Source organism: Theropithecus gelada, chromosome 16 (genome assembly GCF_003255815.1).
Source record: "Theropithecus gelada isolate Dixy chromosome 16, Tgel_1.0, whole genome shotgun sequence".
Lineage (NCBI taxonomy): Eukaryota > Metazoa > Chordata > Mammalia > Primates > Cercopithecidae > Theropithecus > Theropithecus gelada.
The window spans coordinates 59,126,538-59,152,186 of NC_037684.1; the positions used below are offsets into that span (position 1 = coordinate 59,126,538).

Below are 25,649 nucleotides of genomic sequence, written 5' to 3' on the forward strand. Positions count from 1 at the left end.
TTTTTTTTTTTTTTTGAGACTGAGTCTCGCTGTATAGCCCACGTTGGAGTACAGTGGCACAATCTCAACTCACTGAAACCTCCGCCTCTCGGGTTCAAGCGATTCTCCTGCCTCAGCCTCTCAAGTAGCTGGGATTACAGGCACCCACCACCATGCCTGACTAATTTCTGTATTTTTAGTAGAGATAGGGGTTTCACCATGTTGGCCAGGCTGGTCTCGAACTCCTGACCTCAGGTGACCTGCCCGCCTTGGCCTCCCATAGTGCTGGGATTACAGGCGTGAGCCACCGCGCCTGGCCTCCATCATAGTCTTAACAGCACATACTCCCAGTTTCCCCAGCTATTTCCACCATTGCCTATAACAATGTGCTATGGTTCAGGTGATTGCATAGTTTATTGTTAAAACCAGAACACTTTTGAGAGTGCAAGTGGACCCTATTAATAATGACACAGGGGCAATAGGCATAAACTGAGACCCTCTTGGCCATATTGGGATGTCTGGGTCTTGGGTGAGGAGTCCAGCCGCTAGACCTGGGGACTTTTTTTTTTTTTTTTGAGACGGGATCTCGCTCTGTCACCCAGTCTGAAGTGCAGTGGCGCGATCTCGGCACACTGCAAGCTCCACCTCCCAGGTTCAAGCCATTCTCCTGCCTCAGCCTCCGAAGTAGCTGAGACTACAGGCACGAGCCACCACGCCCAGCTAATTTTTTTTGTATTTTTAGTAGAGACGGGGTTTCACCATGTTGGCCAGGATGATCTCGATCTCTTGACCTCGTGATCCACCCGCCTCAGCCTCCTAAAGTGCTGGCAGGCATGAGCCACCGCGCCTGGCCTTTTTTTTTTTTTTTTTTTTAAAGACAGAGTCTTGCTCTGTCCCCCAGGCTGGAGTGCAATGACGTGATCTCAGCTCATTGCAACCCCTACCTGCCAGATTCAAGTGATTCTCCTGACTCAGCCTCCCAAGTAGCTGGGGTTACAGGCATGTGTCACCACACCCAGCTCATTTTTGTATTTTTAGTAGAGATGGGATTTCACCATGTTGGTCGGGCTGGTCTTGAACTTCTGACCTTGTGATCTACCTGCCTTGGCCTCCCCAAGTGCAGGGATTACAGGCATGAGCTACCACGCCCAGCCGACCTGGGGACTTCTTGAAGGCAAGAACCACAACTTATTTATCTGGGTATTCCCAGCATCTTTCCAGAGTCCAATGCTTGGTAGGTGTTTAATGCACATTTATTTATTTTTAATTTTATTTTTAGAGACAGGGTCTCATTCTGTTGCCCAGGCTGGAGTGCAGTGGTATGATCACGGCTCACGGAAGCCTCCAACTTAGGGGCTCAAGTGACCCTCCCGTCTCAGTTCCCTGAGTAGCTAGGATTACAGGTGCACACCACCACACCCCACTTAATGCACATTTGTTGGTTGGGTGGATGATTTCGGTGTAGAGGGTGCCAGGTTCTGAGGGCTCCATAGGATGTGGGGGGGCAGCATTGCTGGCAGCCTGGAGTTTCACCTTTAAGCCCCCTATTATTTATTTATTATTATTATTATTATTTTTGAGACGGAGTTTCCCTCTTGTTGTCCAGGCTAGAGTGCAATGGCTCAGTCTTGGCTCACCGCCAAGGCAGAGGCCACCAGGGTTCAAGCGATTCTCCTGCCTCAGCCTCCCCAGTAGCTGGGATTACAGGTATGTGCCACTAGGCCCAGCTAATTTGCTATTTTTAGTAGAGATAGGGTTTCTCCAAGTTGGTCAGGCTGGTCTCGAACTCCCAACCTCAGGTGATCCGCCACTTCGGCCTCCCAAAGTGCTGGGATTACAGGCGTGAGCCACTGCGCCTGGCCGATCCCCCCATTATTTATCACAGCTGGCTTTCCTTTCAGATACTCGTTTTGTGTACTCTGTGCTTTGACCTTTGTGTCTAAAACTTTCAGATCATTTCCATAATGCCTGGCTGAGACCCACCAGCCTGAGTCCATGCAGGATGCCCAGCGGAGGCACCTCTCCCTGTCCTCTTCAGCGTCAGTGAGTGTCCATAAGTGCCTACTGGTCGGCATGGGGACCGGTGACCAGTTGGTCCATGGGCCTAGTGATGAACCAGTCCCAGCAGCTTTGGAATCTGCAGTTTAAGGCGAGGCGCGGTGGCTTACCCCTGTAATTCCAGTACTTTGGGAGGCCAAAGCAGACGAATCACCTGAGGTCAGGAGTTCGAGACCAGCCTGGCCAATATGGCGAAACCCTGTCTCTACTAAAAATACAAAAATTAACCTGGTGAGGTGGCGGGCAGCTGTAATCCCAGCTACTCCCAAGCTGAGGCAGAAGAATCACTTGAACACAGGAAGCAGAGGTTGCAGTGAGCCAAGATCGCGCCACTACATTCCAGCCTGGGTGACAAAGCAAGACTCCGCCTCAAAAAACAGAAACACAAAATCGTCTTCAGTTTATCTTCAGTGGCTCCCTTCCCCTTTCCCTCACAGGGTCCTGCTGCACAGCAGGCATCCTCAGGGCTACCTCCTGGCTTCCTGAGCACTGCAGGTTTCTCATCTTTTGGGTCCCTGCATAAAGATAAGAAGGGAGGGTTATCTAGTCTGAGACCCAGCCTGCATAATTAGCCGGCTCAAAGCCTCCCACCTCCCTAATTACCGTTATCATGGATACACCCACTCAGCTGGCCATTCCTACATTCCTGCTTCCCCCTCCTTTGCAGAGTTCCCTAGGGGGCTGGAGAGGTGACGAGGGAACCTAAATCCCTTGAACTGTGGCAGAGAGTCCCCTACTTCCCTGGCCAATCTCTGGGAACCCCTAGAAAGGAAGTGCTCCACCTCCCTCAACCCCAAAACTACATGGGCAGAACTGCCAGGAAGGAAGGAAGGGAGGGAGGGAGGGAGGGAGGAAGGAAGGAAGGACCGCCAGTAAGATGCCCTGAGCTTCAGTCTCCCCATGTGTAAAATGAAAGGGTTGCATAGATGATCTTTAAGAGTTACCTGAGGCCAGGCACAGTGGCTCACCCCTGTAATCCCAGCACTTGGGGAGGCCCAGGTGGATCACTTGAGGTCAGGGGTTTGAGACCAGCCTGGCCAACATGGTGAAACCCTGGCTTTACTAAAATACAAAAAAAAAAAAAAAAAATCAGCTGGGCGTGAGTGGTGCATGCCTATAATCCCAGCTACTCAGGAGGCTGAGGTGGGAGGATCGCTGGAGCCCAGGAGGAGGAAGTTGCAGTGAGCTGAGATTGCGCCACTGCACTCCAGCCTGGGTGACAGTGAAACTCCCTCTCAAAACAAACAAACAAACGAACAAAACAGTTATCTGCTTCTGACATTCCATATCTCCACCCTGAACTGTGACTCTGGGATGGGCTTAGCTAAGCATCCCCAGGGGTCTGTCTGGGAAACCCTAAGGCCTGTGCTCTGCCCTGCCCTTCCCTTCTCTTTCCTTTTCTTTCCTTTTTTGAGCTGGAATCTCACTCTGTTTCCCAGGCTGGAGTTCAGTGGCACGACCCCGGCTCACTGCAGCCTCTGCCTCCCAGGTTCAAGCAATTCTCTTGCCTCAGCCTCCGGAGTAGCTGGAATTATAGGGTCGCGTCACACGCCAAGCTAATTTTTGTAGTTTTAGTGGAGATGGGGTTTCACCATGTTGGCAAGCCTGGTCTCAAACTCCTGGCCTCAAATGATCCACCTGCCTCGGCCCCCAGAGTGTTGGGATTACAGGCGTGAGCCACTGTGCCCTGCCCCCTTTCTTTTCTCCTTTTCTGAAATTGTACCTGAGACTCAAGAGTCTTGGGCAGATGTATATCCAAGGCTGGGCCTTTGGTTCCCTCACTGCCCCAGGAGATAAAAGGCTAAGAACAAGAAGAGGCCTGGGCCAGCCTTCCTGGGCTTGCTGCAGGTCCTGGTCCCAGCCCATCCTGGGCCCAAACCTGAGCTTAGAGGCTTAAGCAAGAAACTAAGTTCAAAATAAAAAGCAGGGAAAAACTGGCTGGGCGCGTTTTTTTCCACGTAGCCACTGCACTCCAGCCTGGGCAATAGAGCAAGACTCTGTGTCAAAATATGTATATTTTGTGTATACATATACGTGTGTGTGTGTGTGTGTGTGTGTGTGTGTGTGTTGTTAGCTAGGCCTGTACTCTCAGTTACTCAGAAGGCTGAGATGGAAGGATCCCTTTGAGCACCAGAGTTCAAGTGCAGCTTGAGCAACACTGTGAGACCTTGTCCCTAAAAAACAGAAACAGCCAGGAGTGGTGACTCACGCCTGTAATCCCAGCACTTTCGGAAGCCAAGGTGGGCGGATCACCTGAGGTTGGGAGTTCAAGACCAGCCTGACCAACATGGTGAAACCCCCTCTCTACTAAAAATACAAAATCAGCCGGGCGTGGTGGCACGTGCCTGTAATCCCAGCTACTCAGGAGGCTGAGGCAGGAGAATCGCTTGAACCTGGGAGGCAGAGGTTGCAGTGAGTTGAGATTGTGCCATTGCACTCCAGTCTGGGCAACAAGAGTGAAACTCTGTCTCAAAAACAAAACAAAACAAAACAAACAGAAACAAAAAAAATTCCACACCTGAGTTTGGGAGGGGGAGGGGATTTATTGATCCATGTAACAGAAAAGGGTAAGAGTCTGTGAGCTTTGGGTATGGCTGGATCCAGGTGACTTGATTATCTGAATTGTCTCTCCATATCTCTTTGTTCCATTTCTCTTTTTTTTTTTTTGAGATGGAGTCTCACTCTGTCGCCCAGGCTGCTGTGCAATAGCATGATCTCGGCTCACTGCAACCTCCATCTCCCAGGTTCAAAGGATTCTCCTGCCTCAGCCTCCTGAGGAACTGGGATTACAGGTGCCCACCACCATGCCCGGCTTTTTTTTGTGCTTTTCATAGAGACGGGGTTTTACCATGTTGGCCAGGCTGGTCTTGAACGCCGGACCTCTTGATCCGCCCGCCTCGGCCTCCCAAAGTGCTGGGATTACAGGCATGAGCCACCGCACCTGGCTGTTCTGTTTCTCTTATGGTAGCTTTATACTCAGGCAGCTTTACCCCTTGTGGTGGCAAATGACCTGCCAGATTTCTTGGGTGCCATTTTAGCCACCCAAGTGTTTGTCCTTCTCCATAGTCCTGCTTTGTTCACTGCTGAACTAAATAGCACCTAACATGGGGTGCTGAATGAATGGCTCCAGCAAAAGGCCCAAGATTGACTCTTGTTGGCTCAGATGGAGTTGCATGTAATCTTCAGCCCGATCAGTGTGACCTGCCCTGCCTGGGCCACACGGGTGGAGTTGGCCCTCCCAAAGCATGGACTGAGATGGGTGCACAGCAGTTCCCCAGAAGGAAGAGGTGGGTCCTGTTATCAGGAGGGTTGCAAGCAAAGCCATTTTTTTTGGTTTTGGTTTTGGTTTTGTTCCCCTGCGTCCTTAGAACAGAGAGCTGCTGCCTTTTTCTCTGAGTCATCCCTAACGTAGACCTGCACTGAAAATGTACCGGCTTGAGTTCTCATGGGTGCTGGCTGCGCTGAGCTCCTAAAGCTGCAGTCCCAGGATAACCTTCATTAGTGGAGGATAAGAATAGGGTTCCTGCTGGGATGCCAGGCGTCTGGCAGGTGGATCAGGTGGGGGGCAGGGCACCAGCGTGGCCAAAGATGCCGGAACCCAGGATTCCTTCTGGGAAAGAATAGTGGGGCAATTCCAGGCACTGGGCCCTTCCAGTCTTCTCCTCTCCACTCTAGTCAGGAGCCTGTGATCTAAGATTCTGTTTGTTCCTTTGGATTGGGGTGGGATGGAGAGAGGGGCAGGGCTCAGCTGAGGGTGAGGACACCTCAGATGGGTGCCTTATACTTGATCTGAAGAACAGCTTTTTTTTTTTTTTTTTTTTGAGATGGAGTCTCGCTCTGTTGCCCAGGCTGGAGTGCAGTGGTGCCATCCCGGCTCACTGCAAGCTCCACCTCCCGGGTTCATGCCATTCTCCTGCCTCAGCCTCCCGAGTAGCTGGGACTACAGGCACCCGCCACCACGCCTGGCTAATTTTTTGTATTTTTTAGTAGAAACGGGGTTTAGCCAGGATGGTCTTGATCTCCTGACCTCGTGATCCACCCGCCTCGCCTCCCAGAGTGCTGGGATTACAGGCATGAGCCACTGTGCCCGGCCGGAATAGCTTTTTTTTGGGGATCGTCTCACTCTGTCACCCAGGCTGGAATACATTGGCGTGATCTCGGCTCACTGGATCCTCCGCCTCCCAGGTTCAAGGGATTCTCCCGCCTCAGCCTCCTGAGTAGCTGGGATTACAGGCACGTGCCACCACACCTGGCTAAATTTTGTATTTTTAGTAGAGACGGGGTTTCACTATGTTGGCTAGGCTGGCCTTGAACTCCTGACCTCAAGCAACCTGCCCACCTTGGCTTCCCAAAGTGCTGGGATGGCAGGCGTGAGCCACCGTGCCCGGCCCATCTGAGGCTTATCTACTGAGGGTACCCCAGAGTCTCAGCTCCTGGTCTCATCGTACCCACTGGCTGACTCTGAACCACCTCCCGGCTCCTCCACATGCTCTTCCCACACCTGCAAGAACCGAGGTGCGGTGGGGCCGAGTGCCCAATGTAAGAGATTTTTGGACTCACATGTTTTTCAGAGATTTTATTAAGAATAAGGCATATGACAGTCACCCCTAAAGCACAGGGCTCTATTTCTGTGGGTGAGTGAATACACTCTGAAAAGCATTGGATTCGAAAGCGCAGCCAACAGAGAATTTGGAGCAGGGTTCCTCTGCCCTGTCCACAGGGCTCCTGCCAGGTGGGTCTGAAGCCCTGCGCGCCCCCCATTCAAGGCTGGCATGTCCAGGAGAAGGTGCTTGGAGACCCCTGGCTCCCCACGCTGAGAAGAAGCTGCCCCACACCCTCTAGGCCTCCTTCCTCTCTCCACCAGGGAGAACGCCATCCTACTGCTTATATGGGGAAGGGCTACCCCATTTTGACCCCGGACTAGTCCCCCAAGCTAGAGGGTGCTGTGGCTGGGCTGTGGGGGCCAGGGGTATAGAGCCTCAAACTGCACTGCCCAGTGCTCCCTGGCTGATTTCCAGAGCAGGGGGAGGTCCCTGCCTGCAGCTGTCTGTCCTGGAGCCGTCCACACGTGAGGTGTGGCAGGAGCTCCACCTAGGGACCCTGAGTGTCCTCTTCAACTCTCTCTCTCTCTCTCTCTCAATGGGAATTCGTGCAGCAGAGGAGAGAGAAATACAATCCTTTCCCTTCTTAGTCACCAAGGCATTCCAGGGGCGGGCAGTGCATGGGGGTAGGAGGCTTCCCTTTGGCCAGGTGGGCTCTCAAGCCAGACCCAGGGAGGGTGGGGCCTCTCCAGGGCCCTGAAGCTGAGGAGTGTTGGGCCCCTGAGGCCAAGAGCAGACCACTGACTCCAGCTCCCAGTCTCATTCTGCTGCACAGAAGCTCCTGTGCAGGTGGGTGGGGGGAAGTCTCCATTATTTGCAGGAGGGCGAGGAGGGGAATTTCTGTGAAATTGGAACCATGTGTCTGCCACAGGTGCTCCCTCAGCTTGCCTTATTTCCTTTCCCAGGCACCTCCGGCACCTCAGCTGAGTCAGTGAGTCAGCTGCCCCAGCACCCAGAACCTTTCATCTAGGGGATCTCCAAGCACCTTCCAGTGGTTGCTGGAAGAGGGACGGGAGTTGAGTGGCGCTGATGGAGTCACTTCGGGAGAGGCAGGTAGGCCACTGGAAGATCCCTGGGGCCAGAGTGCGGTGGGGGCCCCCAGCTGGACACCCTGGATGCCCAGGAGGGAAGGGGGAAGGGGGCTATTGCTATAGAGCTGGGGGAGGACAGGCAGATGGAGCTATGGCTTTTAGTGGGTGGGTGGGCAGATAAACTACTTCACCATCTCTGCAGAACAATTGACTTAACAAAGTCACCCTGTTCACCCCAAAAGTGTGGTTGTGGGAGGTGAGGGTCTGTGTGGGCTCCTCTGGAAAAAGACTTATCCCTCCTTCCCACGGTCCTCTGGGCACCTCCGAGAGAGGACTGAGGCCCTCACACACAGACAGGTTCTGAAAGGGAGGACAGAATAGGGGTGCAGTGAGTTACACACACTTGAGGTGGGGCAGAGATGGCACAGGCGCAACTGCAGGACTAGCAGAGGGTAGAGGTGGGGGCAGGCAGAGCAAGGACCCCAGGCCACCTTCTTGACCCAAGCTAGACTGGAGAGCACTGTCCCAAGGGTGCCCCAACCTCAGCCATCTGAATCCCAGGAGCTGGACACCCCAGACCAGGCGTGGTTATTGCTCAGTGGTCTGGGCAGTCCCCGGTGGGGTCAGCTGGGAGAGCCGCACATTGCTTGGCCCTGAGTGTGCTCCCTCACTGGTCTCTACTTCTTGCCAATTTCCTGCTCCCTCTAACAAACGGAGGGAAAGGGGTGTGATCGGGGACTCCCCCCTCTTCATGGGGCTGTGATGGGAGAAGAGCTTGTCACCCCTAGAGCTTAACTCTGCTCACCTCCCAGACCCCTGCGTGACACAGAATGTGTGGCCTCAGCCAGGGTCAGGACCTGTCAGGAAAGGGGTGTCTGTGAGGGAGGTAAAGGACTCTCCCTGCCCCACGTCCTCCCCTCGAAGCCCCTGGAAGACCTCACAGGCACTTAGGACTTGATGCAGGACCCACACAGGAGGGATGGCATGGGCTGGAGGGGTTTGTGTTTCCTTCTAGGCTGGGCTGGGGGTAGGGGCAAGAAGCTGCGCTGAAACTGTCCTTCCTGCCTTTGGTGGTGTCAGGGGAGCTTAGGAGACGGGGTGTTAGGAGGTGGGGCTTTCCCCTTTCCACATCGCCATTCCCCAGGCTAGACAGCAGGGAACTGAGCAGCCCGCCACTGCCAGATTCTGACAGGCTCAGGGGCATCTGTGGAGGGGGCCAGGATGGGGACTAACCTGGGCTCCCACCATCCCCCCAGCAAACCCAAACTCCCATCAGTAGCTGCTGCTTCCAAGAAGCCAGGCCCTCCTCCTTTCTTTCCTTTTTGAGACGGAGTTTTGCTCTTGTTGCCCAGGTGGAGTGCAGTGCCGCGATCTCGGCTCACTGCAAACTCCGCCTCCCAGGTTCAAGCGATTCTCCTGCCTCAGCCTCCCGAGTAGCTGGGATTACAGGCGCACACCACCGCGCCCGGCTAATATTTGTATTTTTTAAGTAGAGACGGGGTTTCACCATGTTGGCCAGGCTGGTCTCGAACTCCTGACCTCAGGTGATCCGCCCACCTCGGTATCCCAAAGTGCCGGGATTACAGGCGTGAGCCACCGCGCCCCGCCAAGGCCCTCTTCTTGTCTCTGGATGCAGCCAGCTGATTAGGAAGCCGAGCAAAATTAGCACCAATAAACAGGACTAGGAAAACCCCTGGGGCTACCTCCTGCGGGGGAAGACAGCTCCTGCCTTCGGGAAGCCTGGCTGCCAGCAGGCCTGTCATCTCCCTTCCCCAGCACAGCTCCCAGTCCCCGCGTTCCCAGCGGGGTGGCGGACTCGGGAAGAGCTGAGCTGGAGACGGCTCTAGACCAAGTCCGGCCACCCAGGCGGTTCTGTAATCCTCTCCCAGGGCCCATGGATGCTACCTTCCAGAAGTTACGCTTCCATCAGGCGCACTTTTCCCACCAGGGGCTCTGGGAGGACATGTCTTCTAAAGTGTTCCGTGCTCACCTGCAAGGACCTATCGGCAGGGTCGGGGTGGGGGTAGAAGGACCAGCCCCTAGCCCGGGCCTCTCCTGGAGAGGAAGGCTTGGTGGGAAGGGCGTCGGCCTGGGGGTGGGGGAGGCGGGGGGAGCTGGGGGGCCTGGGGCGTCAATGCCACTCTGCGCACCTTTCCGTAGGCCAGCCCAGCCCTCCCCACCCCACCAAGGATTGTCGGCTTTCCCGGGGCAGGGCGTGGCCCCCGTCCCTCCTGTCTCGCTGGCAGGTGGGACCAGGCCAGGATCGGGACTGCGAGTCCTCTCGGTAGAGAAGGTGCCCCGCTCGGCCCCACGGAGGAGCTCTCGCGCGAGGAGAAGGCTCGAAGCTTTGGAAACGTCGGGAAGTACAAAAGGCTGGCGGTTCGGGGGTTTGGGGGAAGCCGGGGTCGCTTCGCCCCGCTTCCTGGAGGAGGGGCGGCTGTCCTCCGCCCCCTGGACCTGTCTGCGGGGCCCGAGCTGCGTCCCTGGCTGGCCCTCCCCGTCCGCCCCGCGTCACCCAGGCCAGCCCCGCGCCTACTCCGGGTCCCCGGGCGCGCTGGGCGGGCAGGGCGGGCTGGGCGCGGGCTGCGGGCCGGCCCGGTCCGGGGGCTCCTGCGGAGGCGGCTGGCGCGGGCTGCGGACGCTGGGCCGCAGCGGCCTCCGTGCGCTGCGGAGGAAGAGCGCGGGGTCGGGCATCGGGTCGGTGTCGTCCAGGGCGCCGGCCCCGCGGTCCCAGGCGGCCCAGTCCCGGCCGGGGCCCTTGGCGGCGGCCTCGTGGGCAACAGGCGGGCGGCGGGCCCGCGGTGCGCGGCGGCGTAGCCGGGGCTCGGCTGCGGCGCCGGGGCCGGGACGCGGGGCCTGCAGTCTCTGGCGCGCCGCGTGCAGCTGGCAGGAGAGGTAGGCGGCCGCCTCGGTGTGCTTCTGCAGCTCGGTGCCCAGCACGGTGGCGCGGTGGCTGCGGCGGCGCAGCTCCTCCAGGAAGCGGCGCTCCTCCGTGCGCAGGCTGCAGCGCAGCGCGGACACCAGAGCCTCGCGCTGTGCCACCTCCCGCCGCAGCTCCGCGTTGGCCGCGGCCCGCGCCTCCAGCTGCGACTCTAGCGCGCGGCACTTGCTCTCCAGCTCCCGTGACGCCACCTCTGGAACGGAGCAGAGGCCAGAGGTGACGTTCTCCACCTGGCTTGGAACAGAACCTGCACGGCTTAGCCCTCCGAGTAACAAACCCCCCAGGCCGGGCGCAGGGGCTCACTTCTGCAATGCCAGCACTTTGGGAGTTCGAGGTGAGCGGATCACTTGAGGTCAGGAGTTCGAGACCAGCCTGGCCAACATGGTGAAACCCCGTCTGTACTAAAAATACAAAAATTAGCCGGGCATGGTGGTGGTGGGCGCCTGTAATCCCAGCTACTCGGGAGGCTGAGACAGGAGACTCGCTTGAACCCTGGAGGCGGAGGTTGCAGTGAGTTGAGATCGCGCCACTGCACTCCAGCCTGGGTGACAAAGCGAGATTCCGTCTCAATAAGCAAAGAAAAAACCAAATGGAAGCCCCACTCCTCCCCATGTCCCCACCTACACATCCTACCGCGCTCCCCCTCCTTCCCCACGCATCGGCTCAGTGGCCTGCCTTGTTCTGCCCTCCTACCTGTTCTACACTCTGTTTGGCCTCGCCTCTAATTCTTCAGGTTTCAGCTTAAGTGCAAACCCATCCCTGGCCCTTTATTCATTCCACAGATAATTTGTGGAGCCCTGGCTTGGTGCACTGTGTTAGGTATTGGAGATAGGGCTCATAATAAAACGGTCTCCGTGAAGCTTACTGCATAGTGGGAGAGACATAATAAATAATCACAAATAAGTGTGAGGTTGCAAATGTGATGTGGAGAGTCAATGCTGTGACTGTAACTGGAGAATGTGACCTAATCAGGGAAGTCTTCCCAGCAGAAGAGACTTGAGCTAAGATCCGAAGGATAAACAGTAGTTAAGTCGTGAAGACAGGAGAGAAGGATGCTGCAGACAGAGGGAGCAGCTTGTGTAAAAGCCCAGAGAGCAAGAGACGGAAAGAGCTGCGAGTGTGCACAGGAAGGGAGTCAGTGTCCTTGTTTCCTCCATAGGGCATTTCTCACGTCTTTTTTTTTTTTTTGAGACGGAGTCACTCTTGCCCAGGCTGGAGTGCAATGGCGTGATCTCGGCTCACTGCAGCTCTGCCTCCTGGGTTTAAGTGATTCTCCTGCCTCAGCCTTCTGAGTAGCTGGGACTACAGGCACCTGCCACCACACCTGGCTAATTTATTTTTTTTATTTTTAGAGACAGGGTTTCATCATATTGGCCTGGCTGGTCTCCAACTCCTGACCTTGTGATCCGCCCGCCTCGGCCTCCCAAAGTGCTGGGATTACAGGCGTGAGCCACCATGCCCGGCCTTTTTTTTTTTTTTTTTTTTTTTTTTGAGACAGAGTCTCCCTCTGTTGCCAGGCTGGTGGGCAGTGGCATAGCTCACTGCAGACTCTATCACTGGGCTCAAGTAATTCTCCCACCTCAGCCTTCCCAGGAGCTGGGACCACAGGCATGCACATTTTTTGTAGAGATGAGGGTTTGCCATGTTGCCTGGGCTGGTCTCGAACTCCTGGGTTCAGGCAGTCCTCCTGCCTCAGCCTCACAAAGTGTTGGGATTATAGGTTTGAGTCACCCTGCCTGGCCACATGTTTGTCATTTTTTGTTTACTTGTTTATTGTTGGCCTTTGCCACTGCAGCAGGTTGGAGAGACATTGGAACCACCCAGAGAGCTTTAAAAAATGCTGTTTCCTGGGCACTACGAAAGACCAATTGAACCAGCATCCCTGGAGTTGGACCTGGGAACTGGTGTTGCTCAAATCTTCCCCCGGTGGTTCTCGTGTGCAGCGTGAGTTGAGGACCCCTGCCTCCTGGAAGCTCTATCTCAGCAGGACCATATCCTAGGACTTGGCCCAGGTGAGTGTAGGGACATAGGCAGCCGAAAGTGGCAAAAAGTAACCCTGAAAAGATGAAAATCACCAAGTGATAAGAGGACAAAGAGGGCCAGGTACAGTGGCTCATGCCCGTAATCCCAGCACTCTGGGAGGCCAAGGTGGGTGGATCACGAGGTCAGGAGTTCGAGACCAGCCTGGCCAGCATAGCGAAACCCCGTCTCTACTAAAAACACAAAAATTAGCTGGGTATGGTAGCGTGCGCCTATAATCCCAGCTACTTGGGAGGCTGAACTAGGAGAATTGGTTGACCCCAGCAGGTGGAGGTTGTAGTGAGCTGAGATCGTGCCACTGCACTCCAGCCGGGGCGACAGAGCGAGACTCCGTCTCAAAAAAAAAAAAAAAAGGCACAAAGAAAGTTCTTAAGCCCAGTGGGTTAGCACACTCATCCCAGTGACTCAGGGGAGGGCTGAGGCAGGAGGATCTCTCGAGCCCAGGAGTACAAAGCTGCAGTGAGCTATGATTGTGCTACTGCACACTACGGCCTGGACAACAGAGCAAGACCCTGTCTCTAAAAAAAGAAAGCGTTCTCAAAGCCCATTGAAAGAGAAGATAGGCCAGGCACAGTGGCTCACACCTGTAATCCTAGCACTTTGGGAGGCTGAGGGGGGCAAATTGCTTAAGCTCAGGAGACCAGCCTGGGTGACATGGTGAAACCCCATCTCTTACAAAAAAGCTGGGTGTGGTGGCACGTGTTTGTCATACCAGCTAATCTCGAGGTTGAGGTGGAGGGATCTCTTGAGCCTGCCTAGGAGGCAGTGAGCAGAGATGGCACCACGGCACGCCAGCCTGGGTGACAGAGTATGAGACCCTGTCTCAAAAAAAAAAAAAAAAAAAAAAAGGTAAAAATGAAGACACTGGGGCAGTGGCTTGGGCCCAGGTGATCTCAAAAGCCCTTTCAGACAAAGGACAGTAAGTGGGGTGAAAGCGGCTTTGTTACAGAACTGTCCTAATCTAGTGTCTGGGATGTGTGCTGCCTTCCTCCAGCCACCTAGGCACCAAGAGGTTGCCCGTCATTGCCCTCTAAAGTGGGCAGAATTAGTCCAAGTTCGTAAGTGTCTAGATGATCCCTAGCTGATCTTCATGCACGAATACATAAAGCAAGTTCTAGGGTCCCTAACATCATAGCTTAAACGTCCAGCCTATAGCACTTCATCTATAACCAACACATCAATATGGAAGAGACTCTGTTCTTAAGAACTCTTCTGGCCAAGAAAGACTATTTTTATGATTCCTTTTAACATTTTTTAAATTTTTTGTTTTGTTTTGTTTTGTTTTGAGACGGAGTCTCGCTGCGTCGCCCAGGCTGGAGTGCAGTGGCGCCATCTCGGCTCACAGCAAGCTCCGCCTCCCAGGTTCACGCCATTCTCCTGCCTCAGCCTCCTGAGCAGCTGGGACTATAGGTGCCCGCCACCACGCCTGGCTAATTTTGTGTATTTTTTAGTAGAGATGGGATTTCACGATGTTAGCTGGGATGGTCTCGATCTCCTGACCTCGTGATCCCCACCTCGGCCTCCCAAAGTGCTGGGATTACAGGAGTGAGCCATCGCACCTGGCCTTTTAAAATATTTTATTTATTTATTTATTTTATTTTATTTTATTTTATTTTATTTTATTTTATTTTTGTTGAGATGGAGTCTCGCTCTGTCGCCCAGGCTGGAGTGCAGTGGCTGGATCTCAGCTCACTGCAAGCTCCGCCTCCCGGGTTCACGCCATTCTCCTGCCTCAGCCTCCCGAGTAGCTGGGACTACAGGCACCCGCCACCTCGCCCGGCTAGTTTTTTGTATTTTTTTAGTAGAGACGGGGTTTCACTGTGTTAGTCAGGATGGTCTCGATCTCCTGACCTCGTGATCCGCCCGTCTCGGCCTCCCAAAGTGCTGGGATTACAGGCTTGAGCCACCGCACCCGGCCTTAAAATATTTTTTTTTAAATGGTAGAGACAGAGTCTCACTATTTTGTCCAGGCTGGTCTTGAACTCCTGGGCTCAAGTGATTATATCCTACCTTGGTCTCCTAAAGTCTTGGGATTACAGGCGTGAGCTACCGCACTTGGCCTTGTGATTCATTTTTAATTAAATACTGTGTCCTGGCTAGGCTCAGTGGCTCACGCCTGTAATTCTAGCACTTTGCGAGGCTGAGGTGGGTGGATCACCTGAGGTCAGGAGTTTGAGACCAGCCTGGCCAACATGGTGAAACCCCATCTCTACTAAAAAATACAAAAAAATTAGACGGTGTGTGGTGGTGTGCACCTGTAGTCTCAGCTACTTGGGAGGCTGCAGCAGGAGAATCACTTGAACCCAGGAGGTGGAGGTTGCAGTGAGCCAAGATTGTGCCACTGCACTCCAGCCTGGGCGACAGAGCGAGACTCTGTCTCAAAAAAAAAAAAAAAAATTAGTTACTCTGTTCCTCCAAGTCAGGTAATACGTCTTGTACTTCAGAGACAATGGGTAACACTCAGTTCTAGTTCTGAGGTCTTAAAATCTGATGATAAAGATCTCAACAATGCAATTTAAAAAATTAATTGTGGGGCAAAAACATGACAAAATTTAGCATTTTTTTTTTTTTTTTTTTTGAGACGGAGTCTCACTGTGTCGCCCAGGCTGGAGTGCAGTGGCTGGATCTCTGCTCACTGCAAGCTCCGCCTCCCGGGTTCACACCATTCTCCTGCCTCAGCCTCCCGAGTAGCTGGGACTACAGGCGCCCGCCACCTTGCCCAGCTAGTTTTTTGTATTTTTTAGTAGAGACGGGGTTTCACCATGTTAACCACGATGGTCTCGATCTCCTGACCTTGTGATCCGCCCGTCTCGGCCTCCCAAAGTGCTGGGATTACAGGCGTGAGCCACTGCGCCCGGCCAATTTAGCATCTTAACCATTTGTAGGAGTACCGTTCAGTACTGTTAAGTCTATTCATGTTGGTGTGCAACAGATCTTTAGAACTTTTTAATCTTGCAAAATTAAAAGTCTACACCCATTGAACTCCCCCAGCGCCCCCTACCATTTTATGGGTGAAGTAATACTTTGTAAACAAATATTTTAGTGGAATTTCTACAACAGCAAGAAGCCATACTTTTGTAAAATGCAGAATTTACTAATGTGGGTGTGTTTCTTTTCTCATATAGACCAAGTTCCTTGAAGTCAAGGAGCCCATCCTGTCATGCATCTTGACACTTGGCCTGTGATCACTCAATTCAGTGAATCTTTTTTTTTTTTTTTTTTTGAGACGGAGTCTTGCTCTGTCGCCCAGGCTGGAGTGCAGTGGTGTGATCTCGGCTCACTGCAAGCTCCGCCTCCCGGGTTTACGCCATTCTCCTGCCTCAGCCTCCCGAGTAGCTGGGACTACAGGTGCCCGCCACCTTGCCCGGCTAGTTTTTTGTATTTTTTGGTAGAGACAGGGTTTCACCATGTTAGCCAGGATGGTCTTAATCTCCTAACCTCGTGATCCGCCCGTCTCGGCCTCCCAAAGTGCTGGGATTACAGGCTTGAGCCACTGCGCCCGGCCACAGTTCAGTGAATCTTGACACTGACCATGTGATCACTTGTGCAAGGATGGGAAGGACTGGGGAGGTGGGTCACAGCAAGGAATTAAGCAGGCTAAGGGGAAGTAAAGCCACATTACCATCTCCTTCCTGCTTTCCTTTCCTCACTTTGGACAGAAACATGGATACAGGGTACTATGTGTGGTGTTGCAGGTTGTTCACTGCACAAGGTCATTCGACTGAGGTGGTGCAGGTTGTTCACTGCGCAAGGCATTTCACAGTGTCATCCACTGGGCAAGTGTGGCTGACATCCTGCACTCTGCTCACCAGCCAAGGAGTGACTGTCCCCAAGTCTAGGCTGGGGACAGAGAAGGCTTGGGTCCTACTAAGAGCTGGGAAAACTCCGGTATTGGGCCCCACGACACTTCCCCACCAGTGGTCCTTCTCTTACCTTGCTGGTGAGATTGGGCCTCTCTCATTTCCAGGTCATGGGTCAGTTCTGGGGGGAAAGAAAAGAAAAGGCAGTTTGTGTGTGTGTGTGTGTGTGTGTGTGTGTGAGACAGAGAAATCATGGAATAACAGCTCAGTAAGAGTGGCAATGAGGATCTTTAGAAGCCACTCGCGTACTATTTTACCACAACTTTGCTGGGGGAAGAAGAGATGAAGAGATGTGTCCTGGGCATAGCCTGAACCTGGCCAGCTTGACTCCAACCTCCGAAATCTTCCCAGCTCAAGCTTTACGCCTGGGTTTGGAGTTTAGTTCACCCCTCGTGAGACTGAGGAGCCTGGCTTGTTGCGGGGCTGGGGGACTATCTGCCCTTCCTGGGGTGGTATGCCAGCCAATCAGAGCAGTTCTGGAGGACCCTTGCTGTGCAGGGCTTTGACCCTTTCGTGTTTAGCTGATGGCTGCTGGAGTGTGCAGAACTGCTTGGCGGCACTGGAGGCAGGCTCAGGGCAGTGGCTACCTACCCGTCTGGACACTTGCTTTTCGCTATTTTGACAGCCAGTACCGTCGAGCCTGTGTTACTATCTGAACATCAGCGCTGCCCCTTCCCAAGCCCCAGTTCCACCATATTCCCCAAGGCAGGGAGAGGGGCTTCGAGGAGGACAGTGCCGTCTAGTGATGGGGGCCTGGATTGGCATTGAGGGGATGGGGCGGGCAGGCTAGGAGCCACTCAAGGGCACTGGTGCAGGAGCAGTTTCCTCCTGGGTGCTGCAGCCCAGCCGTCACCCCTCTGCCTGCCTGTTCCCCCCAGGCTCCATTCCTTAGTGCCCCCCAAACTCCACTTCTCAGCTCAGGTGAGTCTGATAATTTTTCCAGCCCCACCCTCACTCCCCCAACTCCACCAGGGCTCAAGAACTGGTACAAGGGCAGAAGGAAGCCAGAAGCCACAGCCGCCTGTGATGCAGACTGACTCAGGGGCACCTGTGTACACCCGCAGGGACACAGTCTGGTGCCCACGGGGAGGAGGTGTGAACCGGGGGACGGGGGAGGAAGGCGGTGCATCTCTGGGACTACCACCCAGCAGCGCCTTCAGGGGCCTTGTGACCCCTCTGCCCCTCCTCCTCACTGCCCTCACCGGCTGTGCCAGAGACCCAGGGCTGTGCCAGAGGTGCCTTCTCTGGGGAGGCTGGTTGTTGCTAGGAGACAGGCAGCTCAGGGTGCCTGAGCCTTCTGCTGTGACCAGAGTCTGAACCTGTTCCCTGGGGCCCCTGTGAGGACTCTGATGCCTCCACCTCCAGGGCTTCCTGGGACCAACTTGGCCCCTCCTTCAGGGCCTTGTGATATAGCCCAGGGACCTTAGCCTAATTTCAGCGATTTGGGAGCGGAGATACCTTGGCTCTGCCATTAACTCCCTGTGAGTGGTTTCTCTTCAGCCTTTAAACACAGGACTTGGGGGTAGGGTGATAAAAATCTCAGCTGGGCTACAGATGAGCATGGTGTGAGGTCAGATATGCTGTGTGACCTTGGGCCAGTAATGGCACTTCTCTGAGCCTCAGTTTTCTCATCTGGAGAATGGGGGCACAATAGCACCTCTTCTCCAAGGGACTGTCGCCAGGATTAAATGAGAAAAAATAAACAGTAGGCTTGGCCAAGGGCTGAGTTGGTGCTGAACGCCTGTGAGTAGTTCTTGTCATCAATCAGGCTGCTTCGCCACCCCAGAACACACCCACCTCTCAAGCCCTTCATTCTGAGTCCTCACCCATCCTCAGCCAGCTCCCTAAGCAGCCTGTCCCTTAGGCTCCTACACCAGCCTCTCCCCTCTCCCAACCCCCTCCCAGCCCTGGGTCCCTCTTTAATCTCCTTCCCCTTATCTTCTCCATTCTCATCACCTCCTCCTTGGGGGAAAGGCCTTATTCAGTCATTTCAGCCTCAAGAGTGGCTGCTCTGGCCTGGCCCAGTTATTTTTATCTCCTTAATCGATAACCAAGAAGTGGCCGGGCGCAGTGGCTCACGCCTGTAATCCCAGCACTTTGGGAGGCCAAGGTGGGCAGATCATCTGAGGTCAGGAGTTCCAGACCAACCTGGTCAACATGGCGAAACCCCATCTCTAATAAAAATACAACAATTATCCAGACGTGGTGGCATGCACCTGTAATCCCAGCTACTTGGGAGGCTGAGGCAGGAGAATTGCTTGAACCTGGGAGGCAGAGGTTGCAGTGAGCTGAGATCATGTCACTGCACTCCAGCCTGGGCGACAGAGCAAGACTCTGTCTCAAAAATGAAAAATAATAGTAATAATAAAAAAAAAAACACACAAGAGGTTTCAGGCCCGTACCCATCTGAGAAGGGTGGCGTGGGTGAGGGCACTCTGTTCCTGCCTGCTCCACGTATCTGGCCTGTGTCCTAAAAGGAAGGGACCATAAGTTCTCAGAATTGGGGCAAAAGAGAAAGAAATGAGAGGAGTTGCTATGGCGTCTTAGGGTTTCCTCTTCTCTTAATTGTGTTATTGCACTGAAAAGGTGGCATCAGGCAGTGGTGAGGTACTTGGGCCATTCTTGTCCCCGACGCTGGCCTCTGCTCCCATCCAGTCTTCGGGGGGATTAGAATGTGCGGCTGACCCTGTCTGTGGAGCCTTTGGAAGCTGCGATGGCTGAGTCAGGACCACTGGCGTCTTTGTCTTTTTTTTTTTTTTTGAGACAGAGTCTCGCTCTGCCGCCCAGGCTGGAGTGCAGTGGTGGGATCTCAGCTCATTGCAAGCTCCGCCTCCCGGGTTTACACCATTCTCCTGCCTCAGCTTCCCGAGTAGCTGGGACTACAGGCGCCCACCACCTCGCCCAGCTAGTTTTTTTGGTATTTTTTAGTAGAGATGGGGTTTCACCAGGTTAGCCAGGATGGTCTCGATCTCCTGCCCTCGTGATCCACCCGTCTCAGTTTTTTTTTTGAGACAGAGTTTCACTCTTGTTGCCCAGGGTGGAGTACAATCGCGCGATCTCGGCTCACCACATCCTCCGCCTCCCAGGTTCAAGCGATTCTCCTGCCTCAGCCTCCCGAGTAGCTGGGATTCTAGGCACCCGCCGCCACGCCTGGCTAATTTTGTATTTTTAGTAGAGACGGGGTTTCTCCATATTGGTCAGGCTGGTCTTGAACTCCTGACCTCAGGTGATCCGCCCGCCTCAGCCTCCCAAAGTGCTGAGATTACAGGTGTGAGCCAGTGCGCCCGGCAGGACTATTGGTTTCTCATGTCACAGTGTGGGAAGTCAGGTGGACCACTCAGATCGTTTGGGACTCAGAGGTTTCCCTGGGCAGTGGGGAGGTCCCAGGAGCAGGTGCTGGAAGGGAAGTTGAAGTCTGAGCATCTTGGGGAGAGAATGTCCAGAAAGCTGCAGAGGCATGTAGGGGTGTGAGTCTGGAGCTCCGGGTTCTCATCTTCCCTCCACCACTGACACATTGTGTGACTCTTTCTCTGGGCCTTGGTTTACCTAAGTAGGTACGACGAAGAGGCCAGGCCCTCCCAGCTGAGACGGTCTGTGAGTCACTGGCTCCAAAGTGTGCATGTGGAGACGCGGCCTCAGTGAGCACTCGGGCCAGAGCCAAGCCTCTGAGAGGCCCAGGCAGCTGAGGCCCCAAGTCCAAGAGCAGAGGCCAGGCCTGGGATTTCACTTCATCCTTGGTGCCTCCCTCTGCTCTGCTCACAAATCCATTCAGCAGGCAAGTGCTTTCCTTCAACCTACCTCCCATGGGTCGTCCCCATTCTACCCCTCTTCATCCATCCCCTGGAACATTCATGACCTCTGCTGGTCTCCCTACCTCCCTCTCCCACCAATTCAGCTTCCATACAACTGCCAGACTGAGTTCCTTTTTGTTTTTGTTTTAGACGGAGTCTCACTCTGTAGCCCAGGCTGGAGTGCAATGGCATGATCTCGGCTCACTGCAACCTCTACCTCCTGGGTTCAAGCAATTCTCCTGCCTCAGCCTTCTGAGTAGCTGGGATTACAGGCGCGCACCCCCACGCCTGGCTAATTTTTTGTATTTTTAGTAGAGACGGGGTTTTGCCATGTTGGCCAGGCTGGTCTTGAACTCCTGACCTCAGGTGATCCACCCACCTCAGCCTCCCAAAGTGCTGGGATTGCAGGCATCAGCCACCACACCCGGCCCAGACTGAGTTTCTTAATGCAGGATAATGCTGGTCAGGCAGCTGCTCAAAAACTTTCTGTGGCTCCCCACTACCCAGGAGGACTCCTTGGCGGTCATGGTGTTTGTCAAGGTCTTCCACACTTTGGCTCCAGCTGGATTTCTTTTCTTTCTTTTTTTGAGATGGAGTCTGGCTCTGTTGCCCAGGCTGGAGTGCAGTGGCACAATCTTGGCTCACTGCAACCTCCGCCTCCTGGGTTCAAACAATTCTCCGGTCTCAGCCTCCTTAGTAACTGGGATTACAGGCATGCGCCACCACGCCGGGCTAATTTTTGTATTTTTAGTAGAGATAGTATTTCGCCATGTTGGCCAGGCTGGTCTCAAACTTCTGACCTCAGGTGATCCACCCCCCTCCACCTCCCAAAGTGCTGGGATTATAGGTGTGAGCCACCACGCCCAGCCTCCAGCTGGATTTCTTATCAGTCTCCTTTAAGTACTACTTTATCAACTGAAACCTTCCATGAGCTTTTGGATTCCGAGCTTCAGGCCTTTGCCGTGCTCTTCCCTTCATCTGGAATGTTCTCTTTACTCCCCTTTCCCATGTGATATCTCGGCATGTCCACATGTTATGCAGCCTCCAAGGAGCTGAAGCACCTCTCCTCTGGGGAGCCTCGGATGCTGGACCTCCTCCTTCAGCACCTGGTCCTCAAGCTGGACATGCTCCTGCCCATGAGCTCCTGCTTGATTTCTGCTCTACCTTAATATCACTAGTTGACCTGTTTGTCTCCCTAGCTAGACTGAGGGCTGGGAGTTGCTTGGTGAACGGTGACTTGAAAAGGGTGGGAACCTCTGGGAATTGGTTCCTAGGAGTCCTCCACTACCTAACCAGAGGTTTTTTGTTTTTGTTTTTTTTTTTTTTTTGAGACAGAGTCTTGCTCTGTCGCCCAGGCTGGAGTGCAGTGGTGCGATCTCAGCTCACTACAACCTCTGCCCCCTGGCTTCAAGCGATTCCTCTGCCTCAGCCTCCTGAGTAGCTGGGACTACAGGCACCCGCCACCATACCTCGTTAATTTTTTGTATTATAGTAGAGATGGGATTTCTTTTTTTTTTTTTTTTTGAGACGGAGTCTCGCTGTGTCTCCCAGGCTGGAGTGCAGTGGCGTGGTCTCGGCTCACTGCAAGCTCCGCCTCCCGGGTTCACGCCATTCTCCCGCCTCAGCCTCCCAAGTAGCTGAGACTACAGGCGCCCGCCACCACGCCCGGCTAGTTTTTTTTTTTTTTGTATTTTTAGTAGAGACGGGGTTTCACCATGTTAGCCAGGATAGTCTCGATCTCCTGACCTCGTGATCCACCCGCCTCGGCCTCCCAAAGTGCTGGGATTACAGGCTTGAGCCACCGCGCCCGGCCTTAGAGATGGGATTTCACCATGTCGTCCAGGATGGTCTTGATCTCCTGACCTCATGATCTGCCCACCTCAGCCTCCCAAAGTGCTGGGATTACAGGCGTGAGCCACCGCGCCCGGCCCTAACCAGAGCTCTTTGCCCTGAAACTCTCAGGTGTTTCTAGAAGTTTTCCAACTTCTCTGTCCATCTCACCTCCCCAAGTCCCAGTTTCCTTATTCAAAAAAAGAGGCAGCGGAATTGGTGCAGTGTGAGGCTCACGGGGGCTGTTGGTGGGCACAGCCCAGAGACCGTGGTTGTGATGATGACAGCGACCCCGCCCCACCCGTTCGGCTGCCTCTCCTGGCCTCACCTGAGCAGCGTTTCTGCAGCCTCAGGATCTCCAGGTGCAGGTCTCGCAGCAGGGCCATCTGCTCCTTTTTCAGGAAGCTGATGTGGCGTTGTACGCTCTGGATCTGATGCTCCAGGGACACGGTATCCATGGCAACCCAGGCCTGGGCCCCACCTAGGGAGGACGACAAGGTGAACCCACCTCTTCTGAGCCCATCTGCGCTGCCCGCCCTCAGCTCTTTCACCATCTCCTCCGCTCTGGGTCCTGTTGCCACCAGGAAGATGATTCTGCCACTGCTGTCACCTCCCCACTATTCCCTCATTCAGGCTTCATGAAAAAGCAGGGGAGTTGGCAGGAAAGCATCATTATTCCCATTTAACAGTTGGAGAACCAGAGGGCGATGGCTTCCTTCTCCTGCTCCCATGTAACTTTTTTTTTGAGATGGGGTCTTGCTCCTGTCACACAGGTTGGAGTGCAATGGCACCATCTTGGTTCACTGCAACCTCCACCTCCCAGGTTCAAGCAGTTCTCCTTCCTCAGCCTCCTGAGTAGCTGGGACTACAGGTGCCCGCCACAACACCCGGTTAATTTTTGTATTTTTAGTAGAGACAGGGTTTCACCATGTTGGCCAGGCAGGTCTTGAACTCCTGACCTCAGGCGATCCATCCGCCTCGGCCTCACAAAGGGCTGGGATGACAGGTGTGAGCCACTGCACCCAGGCCCATATAACTTTAGCCTCTTCTGCTTCTCAAACAGGAAAACAAATGGAGTGGCAAAGTCAGTAGAGAGACAGAGAACCTGGGTTCTAGCCTGCTTCTCCCCTCCAGCAGTGTGACGTGAGTGAGCCCTTTCACTCTGTGGGCTCTCAGTTTTCTCAGGGGTACAATGAGGGAGATGTGGAGTAAGTGAACCTCAGAGTCTCTTCCAGCTCTGACGTCCCACAGTATCTCAGCCCGAGGGCTACATGGCTGTTCTGAATATTATTCTCCTTTAGTTCAACTCCACTTCAACTTAACCACAGTCCAGGGCTCTGGGCTCCTCCAAGTGGCAGTGGAGGAAGATCTGGTGAATGTTTCACTAAAACTGACTCTGGGCTGAAGGCAGGTGGTGGAGTCCCTTTGTAAAAGAGAAAGGTGGGCCAGGCATAGTGGCTCACACCTGTGATCTCAGCACTTTGGGAGCCCAAGGCGGGTGGATCATGAGGTCAGGAGTTCAAGACCAGCCTGGCCAACATGGTGAAACCCCATCTCTACTAAAAATACAAAAATTAGCTGAGTATGGTGGCACATGCCTGTAATTCCAGCTACTTGGGAGGCTGAGGCAGGAGAATTGCTTGAATCGGGACAGGGAGGTGGAAGTTGCAGTGAGCTGAGATCATGCCACTGCATTCCAGCCTGGGCTACAAAGCAAGACTCCGTCTCGAAAAGAAAAAAAAAAAAAAAGGCGCCGGGGTGGTGACTCATACCTGTAATCCTAGCACTTCGGGAGGCTGAGGTGGGTGGATCACCTGAGGTCAGGAGTTCGAGACCAGCCTGACCAACATGGTGAAACCCTGTCTCTACTCAAAATACAAAAGTTAGCCGGGCATGGTGGCACGTACTTGTAATCCCAGCTACTCACTGAGGCAGGAGAATGGCTTGAACCCAGGAGGCGGAGGTTGCAGTGAGCTGAGATCACACCACTGCACTTCAGCCTGGGCGAGGTGAGACTCTGTCTCTAAATAAATACATAAATAAATAAAAGAGATACAGGCTGGGCGTGTTGGCTTACTCATGTAATCTCAGCACTTTGGGAGGCCAAGGCGGGCGGATCACTTGAGGTCAGGAGTTGGAGACCAGCCTGCCCAACATGGTGAAATGCCATCTCTATTAAAAATACAAAAATTAGCCGGGCCTGGTGGCACATCCCTGTAATCCCAGTTACTTGGGAGGCTGAGGCAGGAGAGTCACTTGAACCCAGGAGGCGGAGGATGCAGTGAGCCAAGGTTGTGCCACTGGACTCTAGCCTGAGTGACACGGCGAGACTCTGCCTGAAAAAAAAGAGAGAGAGAGAAATGGGAGGAGGCTGGGCGTGGTGGCTCACGTCCGTAATCCCAGCACTTTGAGAAGCTGAGGTGGGAAGACGCTTGAGTCCAGGAGTTTGAGACCAGCCTGGGCAACAAAGTGAGATATCATCTCTAAAAATATATAAATAGGCCAGACTCGGTGGTTCATGCCTGTAATCCCAGCCCTTTTGGAGGCCAAGGTGGGCAGATCACTTGAGGTCACGAGTTCGAGACCAGCCTGGCTGACATGGTGAAACCCTGTCTCTACTAAAAATACAAAAATTAGCTGGGCGTGGTGGCACAGGTGCCTGTAATCTCAGCTACTTGGGACGCTGAGGCACAAGGATTGCTTGAACCCGGGAGGTGGAGGCTGCAGTGAGCCAACATTGCACCACTGTACTGCAGCCTGGGCAACAGAGCAAGACTCTGTCTCAAAAAAAAAATAAATAAATATAAATAAATAAATACAATAAAAAAGAGGAATAGGAGAGGGGGAAAAGAGACCCATGCAGTGACTCCCACGGTGGAACCTTGAGTTGCAGTGATGGGTGAGAGGCACGCATCCCTGAATGCTAATGACAGCCTGGCTTTCCAGCTCTGCTTCTTCTGGCTCCGCCGCCCCCTTCCCGATGAATCTCTTGTGTGATAATCAGCATCTTGGACAAGCAGAGGCAGACAGCAAACACTGGAGCCCGGGACTCAGAGCTCCTGGTTTCTCAGCCAAGGACTCCCTGAGCTTTTGAGGAACCTGCCTTCACCTGCCCCGGGAATGTCCTGGGCAGTGGGAGAGACAGGCCTATGAGAGGAATAATTCTGTTCACCAAATGGTCCCCTCCAGACTAGGTTCCATGTAAGACTCGGAAAATCCATATTTTCATCTGTGGGGTCACATTGAGCAGGTGCCCCTGAGAACTCCCATCCTTGGGGCACTCCTTTCTCTGGGCCCCTTTCTCTGGTATTCCCCTGACCCCCCTAATCCAACCAAATAGGCCCTTTTTTTTTTTTTTTTTTTGAGACAGAGTCTCACTCTGTCACCCAGGCTGGAGTGCAGTGGCGGAATCTCGGCTCACTGCAAGCTCCACCTCCCGGGTTCACGCCATTCTCCTGCCTCAGCCTCCTGACTAGCTGGGACTATAGGCGCCTGCCACCAAGCCTGGCTAATTTTTT

General features: G+C 53.9%; 1 protein-coding gene across 1 annotated transcript in view; it reads right to left on the bottom strand.

Moving 5' to 3' along the window:
- Positions 1-6,598: 6,598 nt before the first annotated feature.
- CCDC92B (coiled-coil domain containing 92B) overlaps positions 6,599-25,649 on the bottom strand; it is a 32,295-nt gene continuing 13,244 nt past the window's right edge. The window contains exons 2-4 of the mRNA XM_025363004.1: positions 22,460-22,612; positions 16,584-16,631; positions 6,599-10,803 (exon numbers count right to left, since the gene is read on the bottom strand). Coding sequence (XP_025218789.1) covers positions 10,202-10,803; positions 16,584-16,631; positions 22,460-22,589 — 780 coding nt within the window. The 5' untranslated portion in view covers positions 22,590-22,612 and the 3' untranslated portion in view covers positions 6,599-10,201. The remainder of the gene's footprint in view (positions 10,804-16,583; positions 16,632-22,459; positions 22,613-25,649) is intronic.